The sequence below is a fragment of the Sus scrofa genome, chromosome 5 (genome assembly GCF_000003025.6).
Source record: "Sus scrofa isolate TJ Tabasco breed Duroc chromosome 5, Sscrofa11.1, whole genome shotgun sequence".
Lineage (NCBI taxonomy): Eukaryota > Metazoa > Chordata > Mammalia > Artiodactyla > Suidae > Sus > Sus scrofa.
In genome coordinates, this window is record NC_010447.5 from 33,527,795 (window position 1) to 33,548,602 (window position 20,808).

Below are 20,808 nucleotides of genomic sequence, written 5' to 3' on the forward strand. Positions count from 1 at the left end.
AAATTTTGTGGCACCAATGAGGAACTGCTTTATAGGGTTCTTGTAAAAATGTAACTTTTTGTTGACTTGTTCCTATAGCATATGTTTCTCACATAGTTGTATGATTTTACCAATAAAATCTTTGTACTTTTGAATAGGTTAATGGAATTAAATAGAGGCTTTGTTGTTGTTATTGTGCATTGATTGGCCTTTGCAATCTACTGCTTGCTGTGGTAGTTCCTGGTTGAAATATGGCCACAAAAAGATGGTTGGTTGTTTTCAAGGTTTGTCCTTCATTTAAAAAAATGTAGGTATCATTGAAATATTTTTCTGAAATCTTGTCAGAATTAGAAGCAACTACAGAATTACTGTGATTGATTTAATTCACTTTCTAATTCGCTGGCAACCTTACTTCTACTGGTTGCTCTAGTAAAGTGACTCTTATTTTGTTGTAGTCGAGTAAAATGTTTTGCTAAATATAATGGGTCATGGCTTATTTTGACTTCTAAACTACTGTAAACATTTAAAAACAACCTTTAATTAAACTGTATTCTCTTAAATTCTTTGTAGTTTATGTATTTTCCATTTTCTTCTGTTTTAAATGGCCATACTTTTATGATCCTTTTTTCCATGTGTGTATTTTGGTAAAGCTCATTATAAACCTGTTGCAGAAAGTGTAAGACATTACATTTTTTGTCTTAGAAGAAACTTTAATTTGGGGATGGTGTGAGAATAAGTTAGTGAAAGTATAGTGTAGTTCCTTTCTTCACCAGGTGAATTAAGAATGGAGAATGAAATTGGAGGAGAGAAGGCACAGGGACTCCGCTATTCTTTATAGATGCTCTTTAGTTCTTTAAACTGAAGGTCTTTGGATGTAACCAAATCGAGAACAGTTGCCCCAGTGGAAGAAGGATTTGAAGTACTTGCAAACCTCCGCATTACTTGAATTCACTTTGAACTGAGATTTGTACTCAAATGTAGTAGTTACTAGCCTAATATTTAATATTTATAGACTTTTATTTTCACCAAAACAAGATAAAAAAATTTAAACCATATTGTTCTGTATACATTTCTTGAGTATACATCCCGCCCATCAGGAGGGATATAAATTTTGGGTAGTCTCCCCTTGGATTATACTGTAGTGGGGTTGAGAGACACCTACCTAATTATAACACCCTGACAGATGATGTATTATAATAAACCACTCCTTTATGTGTATCTTTATCTGTAGAATGTTGTTGGCAGAGGAGAGCAAAGATGAATTCTGTGAACATGAGGAAAGCTTATGCTAGGTGCATTGATGTAGTGTTATTTTGTTTGTTTGGAGAGCCAAAGGTCCTAGTTAGGATTCAGTTATTGATGTACTTGGTGGTAGGTGACTGATAGCAGTGCTCACTTAGTAATTTGAGCATTCAACTTTAAAGTGATTTAAAATGAAAATGTATAAACGTAGTAGAAAAAATTTATTTCGAAGTTATGGACTTAGACATCCTTATAAATCAGCTTGCCTTTATTTTTTAATTTTTAATTGCCTTTATTTTTTTGCCTTTATATTTATAATGTTTCTATTCTAGTCAATGCCTAGCTCATTTTGGAAAATTAGTTTATCAGACAAATCTCAGTGGAATCTTAGTTCTAATAAATTTATGTTGAATAGCGTACCCTCTAAGATAAGGCTTGTAAGGTGGAAATTGAGGTAGGTAGAAGTTCAGAAACTTGGGTAGAAATGTTTAGGGGAGCTAGAGCTCTCCTTACTCAATTTTATTATTTATGAGTAGTTCATTCAGTTTTCCACTTTGTGGTTTTATGTGGCATATTTTTAGTACCAAGTTGGCTTCCTTATCATTAGTTGAACTTTTATAGGGATTACAAATTAATTTTAATATCTACTTGGAACATAACAAAGTGAGAAATGAAATATTTTTTAAAAAGCCAAATGCATATTAGACAAACTACTATTGGATTTTGCATGCTAGTGTATTTTTCTTCCATGGTATAGAATACATTCTGTAAATGCAAAATATAACCTATCCCTGCTTTTATTTCTCTAAATGGAAATGACAATTGCATTTCTTTCTTTTTTTCTTTTTACTTTTTTTTTTCCTTCCCCAAATGGAGGAGCTTTGAAACAAGCGGCCTTTGCTGGGCCATTACTGGTAGTATCAGACGTTGCGGAAGTGGTATTAATACAATTTTAGGACCACCAAAAGCAGTGGTGGCTGGACCTGTCAGGGAGAATGGTGCTTATAATCAGCTGGAGCACACAGTCATTCCAATAATGGTATACAGTGTATCTGTAAATTAAAATTTTATGGGAGGTGATTAGGGGAAATATGTCTAAAAATAACTCTTTGGAGGGAGAGGGTGGTAATAAAGGAAAAATGTTGAGAAACATTGCTTTTAAAAGGAGCTAATTGAATTTAGGTTAGTTTACTATCCATCTTAAGTGTTTTCTCTGACTTGGCAACAGCTGCTTACATATCTCCAACATAATCTTGAAAGGAGGAGTTCCCATCATGGTACAGCAGAAAAGAATCCAGCTAGGAACTGTGAGGTTGCGGGTTCAGTCTCCGGCCTTGCTCAGTGTATTAGGGATCCGGCATTGCTGTGAGCTGTGGTGTGAATTGCAGACGCAGCTGGGATCCCGAGTTGCTGTGACTGTGGTGTAGGCCAGCAGCTGTAGCCCCGATTCAACCCCTAGCCTGGGAACCTCCATATTCCGCAGGTGTGGCCCTAAAAACAAAACAAAACAAAAAAAACTTGAAAGGATACTTTGCCTTAAAATGATTGTAGTGATTACAATGCAGGGAATGAAAAAACAACTTAGTGAATTTTTTTCTTAAACCTTAAGAGCTATTGCCTACTTGTAGTCATGCAGCTCTATCGGTGATTGGATGCTATGAAAAGTAGACAGTTACAATCGGGCAGTGTTTGGTATCTAAAATAAATAGAAGGGTAATGTTTTTTTTTTATTTCAAATGCCATTAAAATTTTCTAGGAGTTCCCATTGTGGCTCAGTGGTTAATGAACTTGACTAGCATCCATAAGGACTTGGGTTCGATCCCTGGCCTCGCTCAGTGGGTTAAAGATCTAGCGTTGCAGTGAGCTGTAGTGTAGGTTGCAGACGCACTTGGATCCTGCATTGCTGTGGCCGTGGCGTAGGCCAGCGGCTACAGCTCCGATTGGACCCCTAGTCTGGGAACCTCCATATGCCACGGGTGCAGCCCTAAAAAAAGACAAAAAAAAGAAAACTTCCTAAAGATAATAATTGAACAAAAACTGCATAGTAGAACTTGACAATGTTGGCCATTTTCTTTGACAAAGTTTGTTCAGTAGACTTTGATAGCTCACTTTCTTTATATATAACCTGCGATACACGTTTTACATGTTTTTCTCCTTTTAGAGTGGGAATAGAAAGTAGAATGTGTTCTGTGTATATATATATTTTTTCAAATAGAGGAAAAAAATATAAATATATGTATTTTTTAATCTGGAGAATGGATGTGATATGCCAAAACTGAAAAGGAAGATTACTGATCATGCAGAAGTGTATGTGTTTTATATTGCATTTTAGTAATGGCAGCAAATGTATTGAGATTCATTAATATTTTTCCACCAAGTCCAAATGCATATCCCTGGGGCTAGAAGTATAGGCTGTGGCCTTGGAACAGAGCTAAGCTAAATAGTCCACACGGGGATCAAACCCCAGGACCATGGTCTCAATTAGCATCGTACTTCAACCAATTGGAAGCAGTCTACCAACTACCAGACAAAAAGACTGATCCTAAATATGGTAGTATCATATCAACATGGAAAATTGGTTATTGTCAAATTTTCATGGACGGACAAAAATAGTAAGTGATTGTGAGTCACCAAGTTAGTGTAGCTGCAATTATGCTTATAAGTTATTGTCTACTTAAGTAAACATTTTTGTAGATTTATAGCTAATGACAAATCAAACAATATGTTACTTATTTCATGACAGTGTAAATCTAAATACTTTTACTTCAGTGCTGCTATTAATAACCCTTGCGTTTTCTTTTCCTTTCCCTCAGATGGTATGTTTTGGTGGTAGTTTCTGCTGAGGAGGATGGAAACACAACTCCTTTTGACTAATAGTAATAATAATTCTACTTAGGAGTTCTAGTTGTGGCTCAGCGGTAATGAACCTGACTAGTGTCTATGAGGATGTGGGTTCGATCCCTGGCCTTGCTTAGTGGTTAAGGATCTGGTGTTTCCGTGAGCTGTGGTATAGGTTGCACACTCACTTTGGAGCCTGCGTTGCTGTGGCTGTGGCATAGGCCAGCGGCTACAGTTCCAATTAGACCCCTAGCCTGGGAACCTCCATATGCCATGGGTGCAGCCCTGAGAGACCACAGGAAAAAAAAAAAAAAAACCATGTCATTCTTTATCCATATAATAGTTCCTAAAATTATCAGCTTCTCCTTATGTTCCATTTGTATTCATCCTTAGTGAGTTATATTAATGGAGAAGATATGGAGTTATGTCTGAACTCTTTAAGTTTGTTGTTTTTTAAGTGTAGTTAGTTGCTTTCTCTTTCCTTTTTATCTCAAATATTCTACCTCATAGGAATAAAATAATTCACATTGATCTAGGTACTTAGTGATGGAAGGGGAGCAAAAGTAGTGCTTTTCCTCTGATACTGGCCAGTCAAGCATGTTGCCAAGTAAGGATTGCCAAAGGCAATTTAAATTGTGTTCAGTGTTATGCCATTACCTTCGTTTCATTTTTCTTGTGCTTATTTACAGATTGAACCCTCCTTTTCCATTTTCCTCCTGTTCACATAATTTGTTGCTTTTTCATTTTCCTTTTATTGATTGTCATTTAACCATGTAAGTGGCATCTACTAGCACTGCTTTAATTCTGATGACCCTCAATGGCAAAGCTTTACTATTAGGTCCTTGGTCATATCCCTTTTCTTTAGACTATGTAGATATCTCTTGCTAATTATCTACCAAGTCAGGTAAGCATTAGTTCTTTCTTGACTGAGAATAATAAAACTATTAATAGGTACTAACTTGAGTAATTTAACCTGTACTTTATTTATTGTTTCTCATTCCTTTGTTCATTTGTTGTGACATTGGGGATCATTTACATACCCCCATACGAGACTGTGTCCCTTTCCTATGGCTTAGCTCACTATGCTTTTTCTAAAACTAGTAGCTTTCACAGAGTTGGGACGCAAAATCCTGAATACCATAGAAAATGGTAATTGTATTTTTCTGCAGTTAAATATTCAAGATTTGTAATGTCCCTGATTTGTAATGTCAAAAAAAATCTTAAGCCCATCTGTATGTGTTGTTACTTTCAGAGTATTTTACGTCCATGGAAAGTCTTATATTATTACTTTCTTTACATGTCATTCTGTTCCCAGAGGAAGATTATTTTCTGTATTATAATAAGTATCAGTGGGAAAAATAGGGTTTACTGTATAGAAATTCACTTTATAGGCACTGTTCAAGAAGAATACATCTATGGCATAAAGTAAGAGAAGATTGTACGGAGATCTTTGACCTTTTCCCGTCTTCTGCCAAGTTTTAAAAACAAAACAATTGAATGGATTTACATTCAGATGTTTAGTAGTAGTCTGACTATTGTATAATCTAGAGCATTATTTCTGTATCTCAGGAAGCTGAATATGGTGGGCATGATCAGATAGATTTGTATGATGATGTCATCTCTCCATCTGCAAATAATGGAGATGCCCCAGAAGATCGAGATTACATGGATACTCTACCACCAACTGTTGGTGATGATGTGGGTAAAGGAGCAGCACCAAATGTTGTCTATACATATACTGGAAAGAGAATTGCTTTGTATATTGGGAATCTAACATGGGTAAGTAACCCAACATATGAATTGAAATAATTGGTGATTGGTTTTGAACTGTTCAGTAGTTAATGTTTTTCTCTTTTTATAAAACAAGAATTCGAAGGTACTGAATTGGTTCTGTATGCTTGCTTATGCAAAGAGGAGGGAAATACAAATAGCTTTAAAATATCATAACTTCCGAATCTTCTAGTTCTGAATTTTGTAGTCATTCAACTTGTTTTGGTAAAGATTCCAGTTAAATACATTGTTCAATTATTTTGTATTCAAATCAATTATTTTTACTTTACTACTCCTACACTTCAGTTTTACAAAGAAAAATGCTCACATAAAGCCTCAAAGCAGGATTCAGAAGAGTAGAAGGAGAGAAGTTCCCTGGTGGCTTAGTGGATCAAGGGTCCGGTGTTGTCAGTGCTATGGCTCCTGTCACTGCTGTATTGCAGATTCCAATCCTGGCCCAGGAACTTTCACATGCTGTGGGCAGGCAAGGCTAAAAGAAAGAAAAAGTGAGAGGGAGGAAGGGAGGAGAGAAAGATACAATACAACTCTTGATTTTAAGGGTTTTCATTATCTAATCCATATTATAGACATTGATTTTCATTTTCATTCTTAAATTTGAAATCTAATTTATGGAAATGCTGCTGTATGCATCGTATTTTAATTTGGGTTGTTTATGAGACTAGGATTATCGGTTTGGAATTTCATTAGCTGGATGTTCATTGTTATATGTTATTAACATTAAATCTTAAATATTTACTGATATTTAAGAATTTTTGCATCTCTACTTAGAAATATTTATTACACATACTTGTAAGTTTAAAAATTGTCTAGAACTCAAAACTTGGTACCCTTCCACTTCCTTAATAGTATTTTATTTATTTTTAAATTTTATTTTTGGGCCACGCTGTGACATGCCTGCTAGGGGTCGAACCTGAACTGCAGCATTGACTGAGCCGCAGCAGTGACAACACCAGATCCGTAACCTGCTGTGCCACAAGGCAACTCCTGCCTTTTGTTTTTAAATGTTTAAATAAATAAAAAAAACTAATTTTTGACCCAGTGTCAATTTGAGTCAGTAGCAGTGTAGTTACGAAGAGTGTGATTGCTAAGTAAGACTTTGAATCTTAGCACCTACATATGTTAGTTTTATAACCTTGGACAAGCTCTTTAACCTCTCTGTTGCATCATGTGTAAAATGGGAATGATATAGAGCTTTTATTTTTTTTTGAAGAATTAAACATTTGATAAAGTACATGGTAAGCATTCAATACATGTTAGGATTTTTTTTTTGTTTCTTTTCATCTTACATTGAAACATAAGATGGAGTTGATTTTCCAGAATAAATTCCTGTAAGGAAAGGAAGTGACAAGTTAGATTGGTTTTATTGAAAATTCAAAGTCTTAGCAGTTGAAAGCTGCAAGAGGCCAAAAACTAATTTAGAGTTAAAAAAAAAAAAAATATTCTCACTAAGGGTATGTACCTTCTAATTTCCAAAACTCTTATCAAGGGACGAAATTATGTCCTCAGGTGCTTTTGTGCGGTTTAAACATTGGAGACTGACTGGCAGTAATTATACTCCTTTTGTGCTAAGCATTCATTTTCTTTTGTTTATCCTGAGTTGCCCCTTAAAAACTAAATTGAAACAGTAAAAATTTTGGATATGTTTTTGATGGTTTAACAAGGGGGAAATGTCTTGCAGTGGACAACAGATGAAGATTTAACTGAAGCAGTTCATTCTTTGGGAGTAAATGATATTTTGGAGATAAAATTTTTTGAAAATCGGGCAAATGGCCAGTCAAAGGGGTAAGGATTTTGTTTTAATTTTTTTTTTTTTTCTCATGTAAGTTAGTAGTTAGTGATTACAATTTGGGAGTAACTTTCCTTAAAGTTAAGGATGTTTTATTATCTATGTTGGCAATAAGTTCTTGAACAAAGATTCACCCTCATTTCATGTATCCTGTGATCTAGCTCCCTAAAACTAGTGGAGCTGGGAATGTGAACAGATTAGGTCTCTTCTCCATTTTTCCTGCATTTTCTCCTGGTTAAAATGAGTATTGAAATGACAGATATTATCCCTATAATTAAGGGATGGGGCAAGATGGGCAGCTGGAGAATAACATAGGGTTTGGCCTCATTTTTTTTTAAACTATTAAACAAGGTAGGATCATTATAAAATACAGATGTCCAAAAGTAAGAAATTTTTTATTTTCTTTTTTAAAGCCATAATCTTATCATCTATAGGCAGTCGTCAATCACTCTTGACATTTTAGTGAATATACTTTCAGGTTTTTTCTTTGTGCTTAATGTTTTTATTGCCCAAAAAACCCCAATAGGATTACAATTCACATGTTTTATAATGTGGTTGATACACACAGTAAAACAAATATTTAACGATAAATATCTTCTTTAATGTATTGTTCTTTCCATCATATCTTGTATGCTGCTGTAATTTATTTTACCATTCTTATTTTTGGTTATTTGGGTTTCCAGTTTTTGCTTATTATAAATAATGTAGCAGGCATCATTTTATATAAATCTAGGTACAGATTTGGGTTTTTTAAAAAAGACAGTTTGCTAGATGGAGAAAGATAAAGTAAAAATATGCTTAATGTGCTTATTTTATATTGCTTAATGTACTGGTTTGTAATAACCAGGAATATTTTCAAAATATGTGCAGTTTGACTGCTTCTCATTAACTTCACTTCTTCTACCTCATCCAAGTCACTATTATCTCTTACTCGAACTTCTATAATAGTGTCCTACTGCTTTCACTCTTAATCCCCTACAGTTTATATATATTAAACATAGTAGAAGTTGGGGAAAAAGTGACATCCAATCTGTCTGCTCAGTCTTCTAATAGTTGCCTGTTTTATTCAGAGTAAAACCGAGAATCTTTACTGTGGCCTACGAGGCACTGTGTGATCTGTTTCCCTGTCACGTCTCTGATCTTATCTATCTCCTGCTACGCTTTACCTTCGGGATGCTGCCTCAGCCTCTGAGTCTCTGCTGTTCCTCAGACACATTCCTACCTAGGACCTTTATACCAGCTGCTTGGTTTTGGTTTACTTTCCCTCAGAATATCCACATTTGGGATCTTTCACATCATTCCGGATTCTGCTTAAGCATTCCCTTCCCTGACCACCGTGTGTAAAAATAGGACCTTTCGCTCCTGTCAATTCTGTTTGCTTTTTTTGCTCTGTAGTGTATATTATACTCATGTATTGTCTGGTCTCCTACTAGATTAGATTGTAAACTCCATGAGAACTTTGTTTACTGTTGTAACCCCAGAATGTTACTGTTGTAACAGTAACTTTGTTACTGCTGTAACCCCAGAATGGTGCCTGGCATAAAAAGGAGGTGGTGCTCAATAAATATGTGTTAAATTGATGAGTTAAGTTTTTAAATGTTGTGACCCAAAATAATCTTGAGTCAAATAGCAGGCTTTGTTTACCAGAATAAAGGATCTAATCCATTTTGAATACTAGGGAAAGCTTGAGAAAAGACTCCTAAGAGTCCTTCTGAGAATAATTTAGAAGATCCTACAACTGTATAAATTGATACTTGTTTGGTTTTTTTCCCTATTTTTAAATTCATTTTTCCTATTGAGATATAATTCACATACTCTAAAATTCATCCTTTTAAAATGTTGAAATCAGTAGTTTTTTAGTTTGTTAATAAAGTTATATAACATTACTGCTATCTAATTCCAGAATATTTAATCACTCCCAAAAGAAATGTGGTACCCATTATCAATCTGTCTGTGGATTTGCCTATTCTGAAATTGTATCATAAAGCATATGGTCCCATGTGACTAGCTTCTTACACTTAGCCTGATATTTTCAAGGTTCATCCATGTTGTAACATGTGTCAGTACTCAGTTTCTTTTTGTAGCTAAATAATATTCCAGTATATGAATACACCATTTTTTAAAAATTCCATCCATCATTTAGTGGACATTTGGATTGTTTCCATTTTTTGCTATTATGAGTAAAACCCCAGTGAATATTCATTTACCAGTTTTTGTATCAGCACATATATATATATATATATAAAATAGTAAAATAATATGTATATTTTGTATCAGCATATATGTGTGTGTGTGTGTGTGTGTGTGTGTGTGTGTGTGTGTGTGTGTATGCCTATGGAAGTTCCCAGGCTAGGGGTCTAGTCACAGCTGTAGCTGCTGGCCTACACCATAGCCACAGCTGCATCTGCAACCTACACCACAGCTCATGGCAACACCAGATCCTTAACCCACTGAGCGAGGCCAGGGATCGAACCTGCATCCTCATGGATACTAGTTGAGTTCGTTTCTGCTGAGCCACAGTGGGAACTCTCAGCACATATTTTCTTTTTTTAAAGAAATAGTTTTCTTTTATCTAAATAGGTTACACCATAATCCTCATATGATTTTGTACTGTTCCAAAACTACCTTTTCACAGAGCAGACAAATCTTTTTTCTTTTTTTTGGCTGCACTTGTAGCATGTGGACATTCCTAGGCCAGAGATTGAACTAGAGCCACAACAGTGACAATGCCAGGTTCTTAATCCAATATGCAAGGGAACTTCCCAAACAAATCTTTGATGAAAGAAAACTTTGTAAACAGTTACAAAAATCTCCATTTTTGCTCTTATGAATAATGACCCTGTGAACATTCATGTACCAATTTGTATGAACATATATTCTCAATTCTGTTAGGTATATATGTATGCCTAGGAGAAGATATATTGGATTGTATGTTAACTCTATATTTAACTTTGTGATTAACTGTCAGAATGTTTGTCAAATTGACTATACCATTTTATACTTCCCATCAAGCAGAATAGGAGGGTTCTAGTTTTCTCCATGTCCTCACCAGCACTTGTTAATTGTCTTTTTTTTTTTTTTTTTTTTTTTTTTTTTTGTCTTTTGTCTCTCTTTGTTGTTGTTGTTGCTATTTCTTGGGCCGCTCCCGGGGCATATGGAGGTTCCCAGGCTAGGGGCTGAATCGGAGCTGTAGCCACCGGCCTATGCCAGAGCCACAGCAACGTGGGATCCGAGCCGCGTCTGCAACCTACACCACAGCTCATGGCAACGCCGGATCCTTAACCCACTGAGCAAGGGCAGGGACTGAACCCGCAACCTCATGGTTCCTAGTTGGATTCGTTAACCACTGCGCCACGAATTGTCTTTTTTTGATTATAGCCATCTTAGTGTGAAATAGTATCATTGTGGTTTTGATTTACATTTCCTTTTTGGCTAACGATACTGAGCATCTTTTCATAGTGACATTATTTATAATAATCAAGTGGAAACAACCCAAATGTCTGTCAGTTGATGACTTTTTGTAAAATGTGATATATCCACATAATGAAATATTATTCACCTATGAAAAAAATCAAGCACTGACCATGCTACAGAATGCATAAACCTTGAAAACATTATGCTGAGTTAAAAAGGCCAGTCACAAAGAACCTCTTACTGTATAATTCCATTTATATGAAATGTTAAGAATAGGCAAATACACCGAGACAGAATATGGAATAGCGGTTTCTTAGAGTTGAGGGATGGGAGTGATAGCTAATGGGTTTGGGGGTTTTTGGAGTGATAAAAATGTTCTAAAGTTGATTGTGGCAATAATTGTAAAACTCTGAATATACCCAAAAAAACCCCCACTGAATTGTATACACTTTGAATGAATAGAATGTTATTTTTAAAGAAAAAGTTAAAGGTAAAAGTGTGAACTTAGGTGGTTTCTAAGAAATATTTTGTTTTCTTAAGTAAAATTAAGTTCAGACCATTTCTTTTTAATAACAGTAATAACAGTTAATCCCTCCTCACTTTCTCCCCACACCGGTTTAAACATTTTTAGGTTTGCCCTTGTTGGTGTTGGATCTGAAGCATCCTCAAAAAAGTTAATGGATCTGTTGCCTAAAAGGGAACTTCATGGTCAGAATCCTGTTGTAACTCCATGCAATAAACAGTTCCTGAGTCAATTTGAAATGCAGTCCAGGAAAAGTAAGCAACCCCTTAGAGGCTTTTATTAAAATTAAAAGATGTGCATTTTAACCAGTCTTGGTAGCAATCTTGGTAGGTGTTATGCTGGAGAAATCATCTTTATATTTAGTTCATTGGAGGATCCATTTTATAAAGTCAATGCTTTGAATTTGATTTAAATTACCGATAATGGCGGTGGTCCATGTACTCGAAACCTGCTCCCATTTTTCTCTAGATGTCGCAGACCCAGCATTACAACATTATGCAAGTTCTATAGCCCTGCCATTCTTATCCTGTCATTCCCCTCCTAGAGAAAGGAAGAAACTACATTGTAATCCTTAGATTGAAGGAAAGTTATATGGCTGTGTGTTATGGTGGGGAAGAAACCACTGATAACCAGAAAGTATTCATTGATTTTCTGCTTGGCACCAAGACCTTTCACCACTTGGTAAAGTGACTATAGAAAAGATTTGCTGTTATATGCTTATGAATGTTACGTCTTAAAGAGATAAGATGATCATGTAATTAACAGAAATTCAAGTGGTTGTTTTTCTTTTAATGTTTTAGCACTTAAGACTTCACTGGTGGATGTTACAAAATTTAAATGATCTATACTTACTGAAATTAATTTCTGTTGAAGAATTTTGGTCTTGGCTGCTGCAGAGTATTGGTATTTTGAAAGTAACTTACATTTTCTTATTGGAAATACATTTAAGCCTGCATCTGTTGAGACTTCAGAAGAACTTAAATAGATATGAATGTTTTCCTAAGCGGTACTGCTCATGTAGCTTGGACAGGCCCAAGGCATCTGCAAGTTAATATATAGTGTAAATGAGCATTGAAATAGAATTGTTTCTAATAGCAGTGGTTACATATCAGAGAACTATTTTAATAAATGCTATTTATGAGTATTTGGATATTTGCAGCTACACAATCAGGACAAATGTCTGGGGAAGGTAAAGCTGGTCCTCCAGGAGGCAGTTCACGTGCAGCATTTCCACAAGGTGGTAGAGGACGGGGCCGTTTTCCAGGGGCTGTTCCTGGTGGGGACAGATTTCCTGGGCCAGCAGGACCAGGAGGGCCACCTCCACCTTTTCCAGGTAAAATTTTTCTTAAATTACCATGAATAAAATGTGTCTACCTAATACCTCTTTTCCTTTTCTCTCTTTTTCAAGTAATGCATTATTAATGTGACTTACTCTCCTTGTTATGCTATTTTTGGAATCCAGGAAATTTGATCAAGCATCTTGTTAAAGGAACTCGGCCTTTGTTCCTGGAAACTAGGATTCCATGGCATATGGGGCACAGCATAGAGGAAATACCCATTTTTGGCCTAAAAGGTCTTTATTTTTCTCCAAACTTGCTTGACTTATATATAGAATATTTACATCCGTCTTATTTTCTTACTTCTTAAAAAATCCTTTCAAGACCATTTTTCCTTGTTTCACTTTCTAGCTTGGCATCAGAGTAGACTATAAGGTGGGTGATTTCACTGTAAGAAGTGTGTGTACACTGAAAGATGGAAACTATCTCTAAGCATTGTAATCTGTTAAAGTTTTTGTTTTAGTAATTTTTCTTAAGCATAAAATGAGCTAGTTAAATGTCTAAGGATATATTTCACCTTTGTAATTGTTAGTGTAGCATTGACCATATGAGTTTCATTTAAAGAGAAAAAGTCTTGGTCTGTGAGTTATGCTTTAAAAGTGTAATTTTGGCATGAAGATTAAAATTTCTTATTGAAGTGTTTGTTTGTTTTTTTTTTCCTCCCCTCCTCTCTCTCCCTCCCCCCCACCCCTCTATTACTATAGCTGGACAGACTCCACCACGTCCACCCTTAGGTCCTCCAGGCCCACCCGGTCCACCAGGTCCTCCACCTCCTGGTCAGGTTCTGCCTCCTCCTTTAGCTGGGCCTCCTAATCGAGGCGATCGCCCTCCACCACCAGTTCTTTTTCCTGGACAACCGTTTGGGCAGCCTCCATTGGGTCCGCTTCCTCCTGGTCCTCCACCTCCAGTTCCAGGCTACGGCCCCCCTCCTGGTCCACCACCTCCGCAACAGGGACCACCTCCACCTCCAGGCCCCTTTCCACCTCGCCCGCCTGGCCCTCTTGGGCCACCCCTTACACTTGCTCCTCCTCCGCATCTTCCTGGACCACCTCCAGGTGCCCCACCGCCAGCTCCACATGTGAACCCGGCTTTCTTTCCTCCACCAACTAACAGCGGCATGCCTACATCAGATAGCCGGGGTCCACCACCAACAGATCCATATGGCCGCCCTCCGCCATATGATAGGGGTGACTATGGGCCTCCCGGAAGGTAAGCTAGTGTGTGTCTACGAAAGTAGACTTGGTATGGAGTTTCTGTTGTGGCTCAGCGGGTTAAGAACTCAAAGTAGTGTCCATGAGGATGTGGGTTCAATCCCTGGCCTGGCTCACTGGGTTAAGGATCCAGCCTTGCCACAAGCTGCAGCATAGGTCACAGATGTGGCTCAGATTCATTGTGGCTCTGGTGTAGGCAGCAGCTGCAGGTCCAATTCCACTCTTAGCCCGGGAACTTCCATATGCCACAGGTGAGGCCACAAAAAAAAAAAAAAAAAAAAAGAGAGAGAGAGAAAGAAAAAATGTAGACTTGGTGTGTTGGATCTGCAAAAGATATTTTTCATTCTGTCAGTGAAGTTTTTAAAAAAAATTATGAACTTTCCCCAGATACTTTATTTTCATATTGTTTTCTCTTAGAAGAAACAGTATGATACAATGAAAAACGGGTACTGAGCGGGGTTGGAAATAATCCAGTTCTGCCACTTATACAGCCATGTGATTTTAGGGCAAGTTACTTTGTTTCCATCATTTTTTAAGTTAAAAAAGGTGAATAAAGATAATTTAAGTGAGCAAATGAGATCCTTAAGCTATTTTTAAGATTTAAAAGTCAATCTCATTTACCACTGATGACACTCAAGTTTTTTAATTGTTTTAGGAATTAGAATTAGATGGATACTATTGATTATCTCATCCTCATTAGGAGTCCTAAGCAAAATTATTAACTTTAAATTAAAATGGGAACATTAAGTAATTTATAAGCATATTCGGGTAGACAGACAATTGTGAAATACAGGCTTTGTGGAAATTAAAATGGCAATCCTTCGAGAAAAGCTGCATGAAATCATGGTGGAACTAAGTGATCCTTAAATCCCCTTTCAGAGTAGGTGTTTTCTTTCTTTCTTTATTTGGCCGAACCTGGGACTTGTGGAAGTTCCTGGGCCAGGGATCCAACCCACACTACAGCAGCCACCCTAGCCCCTGCAGTGACAACACTGGATCCTTAACCTACTGCGCCACAAGGGAACTCCTCAAAGTAGTTTTAAAGCTGTGCATATTCAATTCATAATCTGGAGAGCTTTGTTCTTAATCTCTAAGAAGTATTTGAATTTGCCCCCTTCATTTTCTTTTGAGTTTTATCATTTGTTTTTGAATTCTTTAATTATCCCTATTGAACTACTTTGTATTTCATTTTGTCTGATGATGTCATGCAAGGGTGGATTTGAGCATCTGCCTAATTCCATATAATTGCACAGGGCCAGGAAAATAAATTTGATGTTGTAAACAAAATCTACTGACAGTTATCTATCCATAGAGGTTGTGTCTTTATGACTACCGAAAAGGCTAGTTTTCTTTTGAAAAGTGATGTAACTATGAGGCTAGCACAACTTTTCTTCTGTTCAGTTTAGTTCCAGTGAGCCCAGTGAGCAGCTGCTTATCAAGTGTTCACCCATAGTGTTTAGGAGCAGGTTAGGTGGCTTGGTTTGACAGTTTAAAACTTGAGTCTGATATGCTTTTTCTGGCATGATAGAATTGCTGCAGTATTAGGTTTTCTAAAAATATGCATATTTGTGTGTGTATATAGGTATTATTAAGTAGTTTTTAATTGAAAATTAGAGAAAACTGATTATCTTACATGGGATTTTTTTAGAGGATAAGATGGGTATGAGTCACAGAATTTGCTTGAAATTATACATGGATTTTGAACAACTTGTAAATTAAAATTTGGGGAATAATAATATCTTATAAACATGCCAAAGGTTATATTAGTGATTTCCTCATTTCATTGGAATGAACTACTACTGCTTACCCTAATCTAACATCCTACCAAGTAACTAATAACTAAGATGGCAAAAAGTTTACCTTTGCCTGTACAATATATGTAGTCACCTTGTTTGTTTGTTTTTTTGTTTGTTTGTTTGTTTGTTCGGTCTTTTTAGGGCTGCACCCGCAGCAGTATACAGAGGTTCCCAGGCTAGGGGTCGAATCAGAGCTGTAGATGCTGCCCTATACCACAGCTCACAGCAGTGCCAGATCCTTAACCCACAGAGTGAGGTGAGGGATGGAACCTGCATCCTCATGGATACCAGTCAGATTCGTTTTCGCTGAGCCACGACAGGAACTCCTGAAGTCCCAATTTTTAAAGTTGTCCAGCAGCTTTAGAAAATCCTGGGATTTTTAGTAATATTTTTCAACAGAAAAAGTTCTTAGTACTTTTTATTTGCCAGATATTCTTCTAGGGATTCAGTGGCAAACAAGATCTAAGATCTTGTCCCTCCTGAAATTTTATTAAACACACTTATTATCCTGTTGTAAGTTGGGACCCTGTACGTAGAAGATCTAAGCATAAGTGAAACTGAATTCCCACTCTTGATCGTATAGGACTGTGTTTTTTGCATTCAGCATTTTTTGTTCACATATACAGAGGGGGAGAGAGAGAGACATCAGAACAATTTATATATATTTTTGTATGACTCTGAGCAATAGTATATTGTAGGTATGTAAATACGTCATTTCTGGTCTAAGTTGCTGCTTTTGTTTCAACTGAAAGATAATGGCGTAAGGGAATTTTGCATAGACTTTCTCTTTGTAGGAAAGCTAGCATATTTGAATCTGAAAAAGTAACTGCTAGCCCTAAAGCACTTGTCAAAAGCAACTGTTTGAATTGTTTCATGATGTTATGGCTGATTTATAAAATCTTTTGAGTATGATTTAAGGTTTATTTTGATTTTTATAGGGAAATGGATACCGCACGAACGCCATTGAGTGAAGCTGAGTTTGAAGAAATCATGAATAGAAATAGGGCAATCTCAAGCAGCGCTATTTCAAGGGCTGTGTCTGATGCCAGTGCTGGTTTGTATAGTTCTTTCTGTATTAATGACTTGAAAACTTCTTTTATTCTTTTTAGGTCCGCACCTGCAACATGTGTAACTTCCAGGCTAGGGGTCAAATCAGAGCTGCAACTGCCAGCCTGCACCACAGCTTGTGGCAACACCAGATCCTTAACCCTCTAAGCAAGGCCCACAATTGAGCCCATATCCTCATGGATACTAGTCAGGTTCTTAACCCAGCGAGCCACAATAGGAATTACTTAAAACTCAAGTGCAGTCTTGAAGATGGGTTATCTACATGTGGTAGTAATTATTTTTATTTCCAGATCATTATCTGTACTTTTTTAAAAGGCATTGAAGAATTCAGCAGGTTAAGGACACAGCATTGTCTCTGTGAGGATGCTGGTTTGATCCCTGACCTCATTTAGTGAGTTAAGGGTCCAGCATTGCCATAACTGCGGCATGGGTCACAGATGTGACTGTGATCCAGTATTGCTGTGGTGTAGGCCATAGCTGCATCTCTGATTCAGCCCCAGCCCAGGAACTCCATATGCTTCAGATGCAGTCTGGAAAAAGGCATAGGAGGAAGCTTTATGTCACAGTAATGGAAAGGCCCTAATTTTAAATTTTTTAGGTATAGATTTAAATCTTAGCCTGACATTTAATGGTTCAGGGACCTTAAGGCAGCTCATTAATTCTCATGTTTGCTAAGTGATAACTTGTTTCACACAGCTACAATAGTAACAAATTGTATTAATTTCATGTGCATTAAAGCCTTTTCCAAATTTTGAAACACAAAAAATTTAGGTATCTTCTACAGTCTATTTGCAGCGGCATTACTTTTGTAAAATAATTAACCTCGAATAACTGTGTGGTATTTTGAAAATAATTTATTTGACTTCAACCTCTCTCCTTCTGCTTGCTTACAGGTGATTATGGGAGTGCTATTGAGACATTGGTAACTGCAATTTCTTTAATTAAACAGTCCAAAGTATCTGCTGATGATCGTTGCAAAGTACTTATTAGCTCTTTGCAAGATTGCCTTCATGGAATTGAATCCAAGTCTTATGGTTCTGGATCAAGGTAAAACTTTCCTGTCTCATGTCTGTTTAAAACTTCTACTTTCCAAGTAGAAGAAAATGTTGCGCTTGGGCCTTTATAGGCCTTAGATTTTACTTATTACTATTAACTTAGCAGCTAGAGTGATTTTGTTGTTGTTATTTAAGCTCTAAATCAAATGTCAAATGTTTGCTTGCTTAAAACCCTTCAAAGCCTTCCAGTTATTCTTAGAATAAGACTAAATATTGAAATGCTTTGTGATATAGTCCCTGCCTATCTTTTCAGCCTCATTGTATCCCTCTCCCCTTGCTCACTATTCTCTAGCCATATTGATTTCCTTTCTCTTCCTCTTGAACATTAAGCACTTGACCCACCTCACTGGTTTTGTACTTGGTATTTCTTCTGCTGAGATCCCTTTTCCCTGACTCTTCACATAGCTGTCTCCTTATCTTTCATGCTTCAGCTCAATTTAACTTGCTAGGTTGGGTCTTCTCCCACTTAATTCTGTCATGCTTTATTTCTTTTGTAATACTGTAATGTGCTCTTATTTATTACTAACGGACATTTCTTTTCACTGAACACATTTAAAGATGGAAGGGAGCTTACTGTCTTGGTCACTACAATATTTGTTTACCAAGTAAACAGTGCTTGGTACCAAATGGATACTAAAATATTTCTTGAACAAGGGCATTAATGAATAAATGCTATTTCCTAGGGTTTTTGTTGTTGTTGTTGTTGTTTAATTCTTTCTTCCTTACGGCCATACCTGTGGTTTGTGAAAGTTCCTGGGCCAGGGATCAAATTGGAGCTATAGCTGTGGCCTATGCCGCAATACCAGATCTGAGCTGCATCTGCAAACTGTGCCACAGCTTGGGGCAACTCTGGATCTGTAACCCACTGAGTACGACGAGGGTGGAGCTGACATCCTCACACAGACAATGTCGGGTCCTTAACGCACTGAGCCATGATAGGAACTCCCCTAGTTTTTTAAATTAGGTAGTTCCTTTTTTGGGTATTATTACTACCTTGAAATTTTACGTATTTTTGAAAGGTAGATCTTTAATCTTCACATAACATTCTTAAATCTGTCTTTAGTATACTTTTTCTGATGCTGGTCTTCTTAAGTTAGAAAAAGGAATTTATCTTTGTCATGGTCACTAACTTTATTACCTTTTGAACAAATTTGTCATAGCTAAAGACTGTTATCTTTTAACTTTTTATGTCTAAAGTAATCACTTCTACCTAGATCACAACCTTATTATACTATATCTTTGCTAAGTCAAGCTGTCTGGTGTAGAAATACACAGTGGAGATTAAACTAATAGGCAGTTATTTCCTTATTTCGAATTTCAGAATTTAGAATAGTAGGATTTCTAAGGTATATACTTTGGTTAAAGAACCTGTCTTATTTCTAAAGACAGTTCATGAAACATTTCTCTTTATTAAACATTTTGAGTAGTGTCCCAATCTTTTCTAGTGGTCATGTTTACTAAGTTTCTTCTCTGCTTCCCACCATGCTTCTCAACATCAGTACTCCTACCCCTAGCCCCTAAGCACATATAAATAAGTATGCATTTGATTAGAAAGTTTCTGGGTGGAGTAGCACTCTGAATGAAGCATATTTTGCTTACTTATAAGTAGAAATTTGATACTTACATACAGATTTAGGTGAGCTATGTTAATGGTAGTAGTTTTATATTTATTTTATTTTATTATTTATTTATTTATTTATTTTTTTGGTCTTTTTGCCTTTTCTAGGGCTGCTCCCGAGGCATATGGAGGTTCCCAGGCTAGGAGTCGAATCGGAGCTGTAGCCGCTGGCCTATGCTACAGCCAGAGCAACATGGATCCGAGCCGCGTCTGCAACCTTACACCACAGCTCACGGCAATGCCAGATCCTAACCCACTGAGCAAGGCCAGGGGTTGAACCCGCAATTTCATGGTTCCTAGTCGGATTCGTTAGCCGCTGCGCCACGACGGGAACTCCTAGTTTTATGTATTTTTAAGTCCCATTGTATATTGTGTGATTTCATGAATATTATATCTAAAAAACTACTTTCTATATGTTCTTCAGCTTGAAACACAAGTCCTTTGAAATTTTCTCTCCTTTATCTTTCTGCTCTTCCTTTAGTAAATACTGAGTGTCTTTTTTAGGCTACTAATTATAATAGATGTAGCAGATTATATCATGTATTGCCTCCTGGTTTCCAGCTTGGGGATGAATGTTTTTTTAAGGGGATTTGTGGTTTTTCTTTTTCTTTTCTTTTTAAGGGGCCACACCTCTGGCATATGGAAATTCCCACGCTAGGATCAAATCAGAGCTGCACCTACCGGCCACAGCCACAGCAATGCAGGATCCAAGCTGAGTCTGCTGTCTACTCCATAGCTCAAGGCAATGCCATATCCTTAACCCAGTGATCGAGGCCAGGGATCCACCTACGTCCTCATGGATGCTAGTCAGGTTCATTTCCGCTGAGCCACAACAGGAACTCCTGAAAGGGGATTTCTGATTCATGCTTATAGGTGAGTTGGTAAATCATTAATATCTTACTAAGCTATTTAATTATGGAGAGCATTAATCCAGTAATTTCTTTTAGAAGACGTGAACGATCAAGAGAGAGGGACCATAGTAGATCACGAGAAAAGAGTCGACGTCATAAATCCCGTAGTAGAGATCGTCATGATGATTATTATAGAGAGAGAAGCAGAGAACGAGAGAGACACCGGGACCGGGATCGGGACCGAGATCGAGAGCGTGACCGAGAACGCGAGTATCGTCATCGTTAGAAGGTGGGTATTC

General features: G+C 37.0%; 1 protein-coding gene across 8 annotated transcripts in view; it reads left to right on the forward strand.

Annotated features, from left to right (window-relative positions):
- Positions 1-20,808, forward strand: part of CPSF6 (cleavage and polyadenylation specific factor 6) — a 34,274-nt gene that overhangs the window by 2,127 nt on the left and 11,339 nt on the right. For 2 of the 8 annotated variants that reach the window (XM_021090900.1, XM_021090899.1), the window contains exons 2-10: positions 5,629-5,838; positions 7,529-7,632; positions 11,682-11,827; positions 12,733-12,906; positions 13,036-13,146; positions 13,615-14,119; positions 16,856-16,971; positions 17,879-18,032; positions 20,606-20,798. In XM_021090900.1, the coding sequence (XP_020946559.1) occupies positions 5,629-5,838; positions 7,529-7,632; positions 11,682-11,827; positions 12,733-12,906; positions 13,036-13,146; positions 13,615-14,119; positions 16,856-16,971; positions 17,879-18,032; positions 20,606-20,795 (1,710 nt within the window). In that variant the 3' untranslated portion in view covers positions 20,796-20,798. 8 annotated transcript variants of the gene reach the window in all.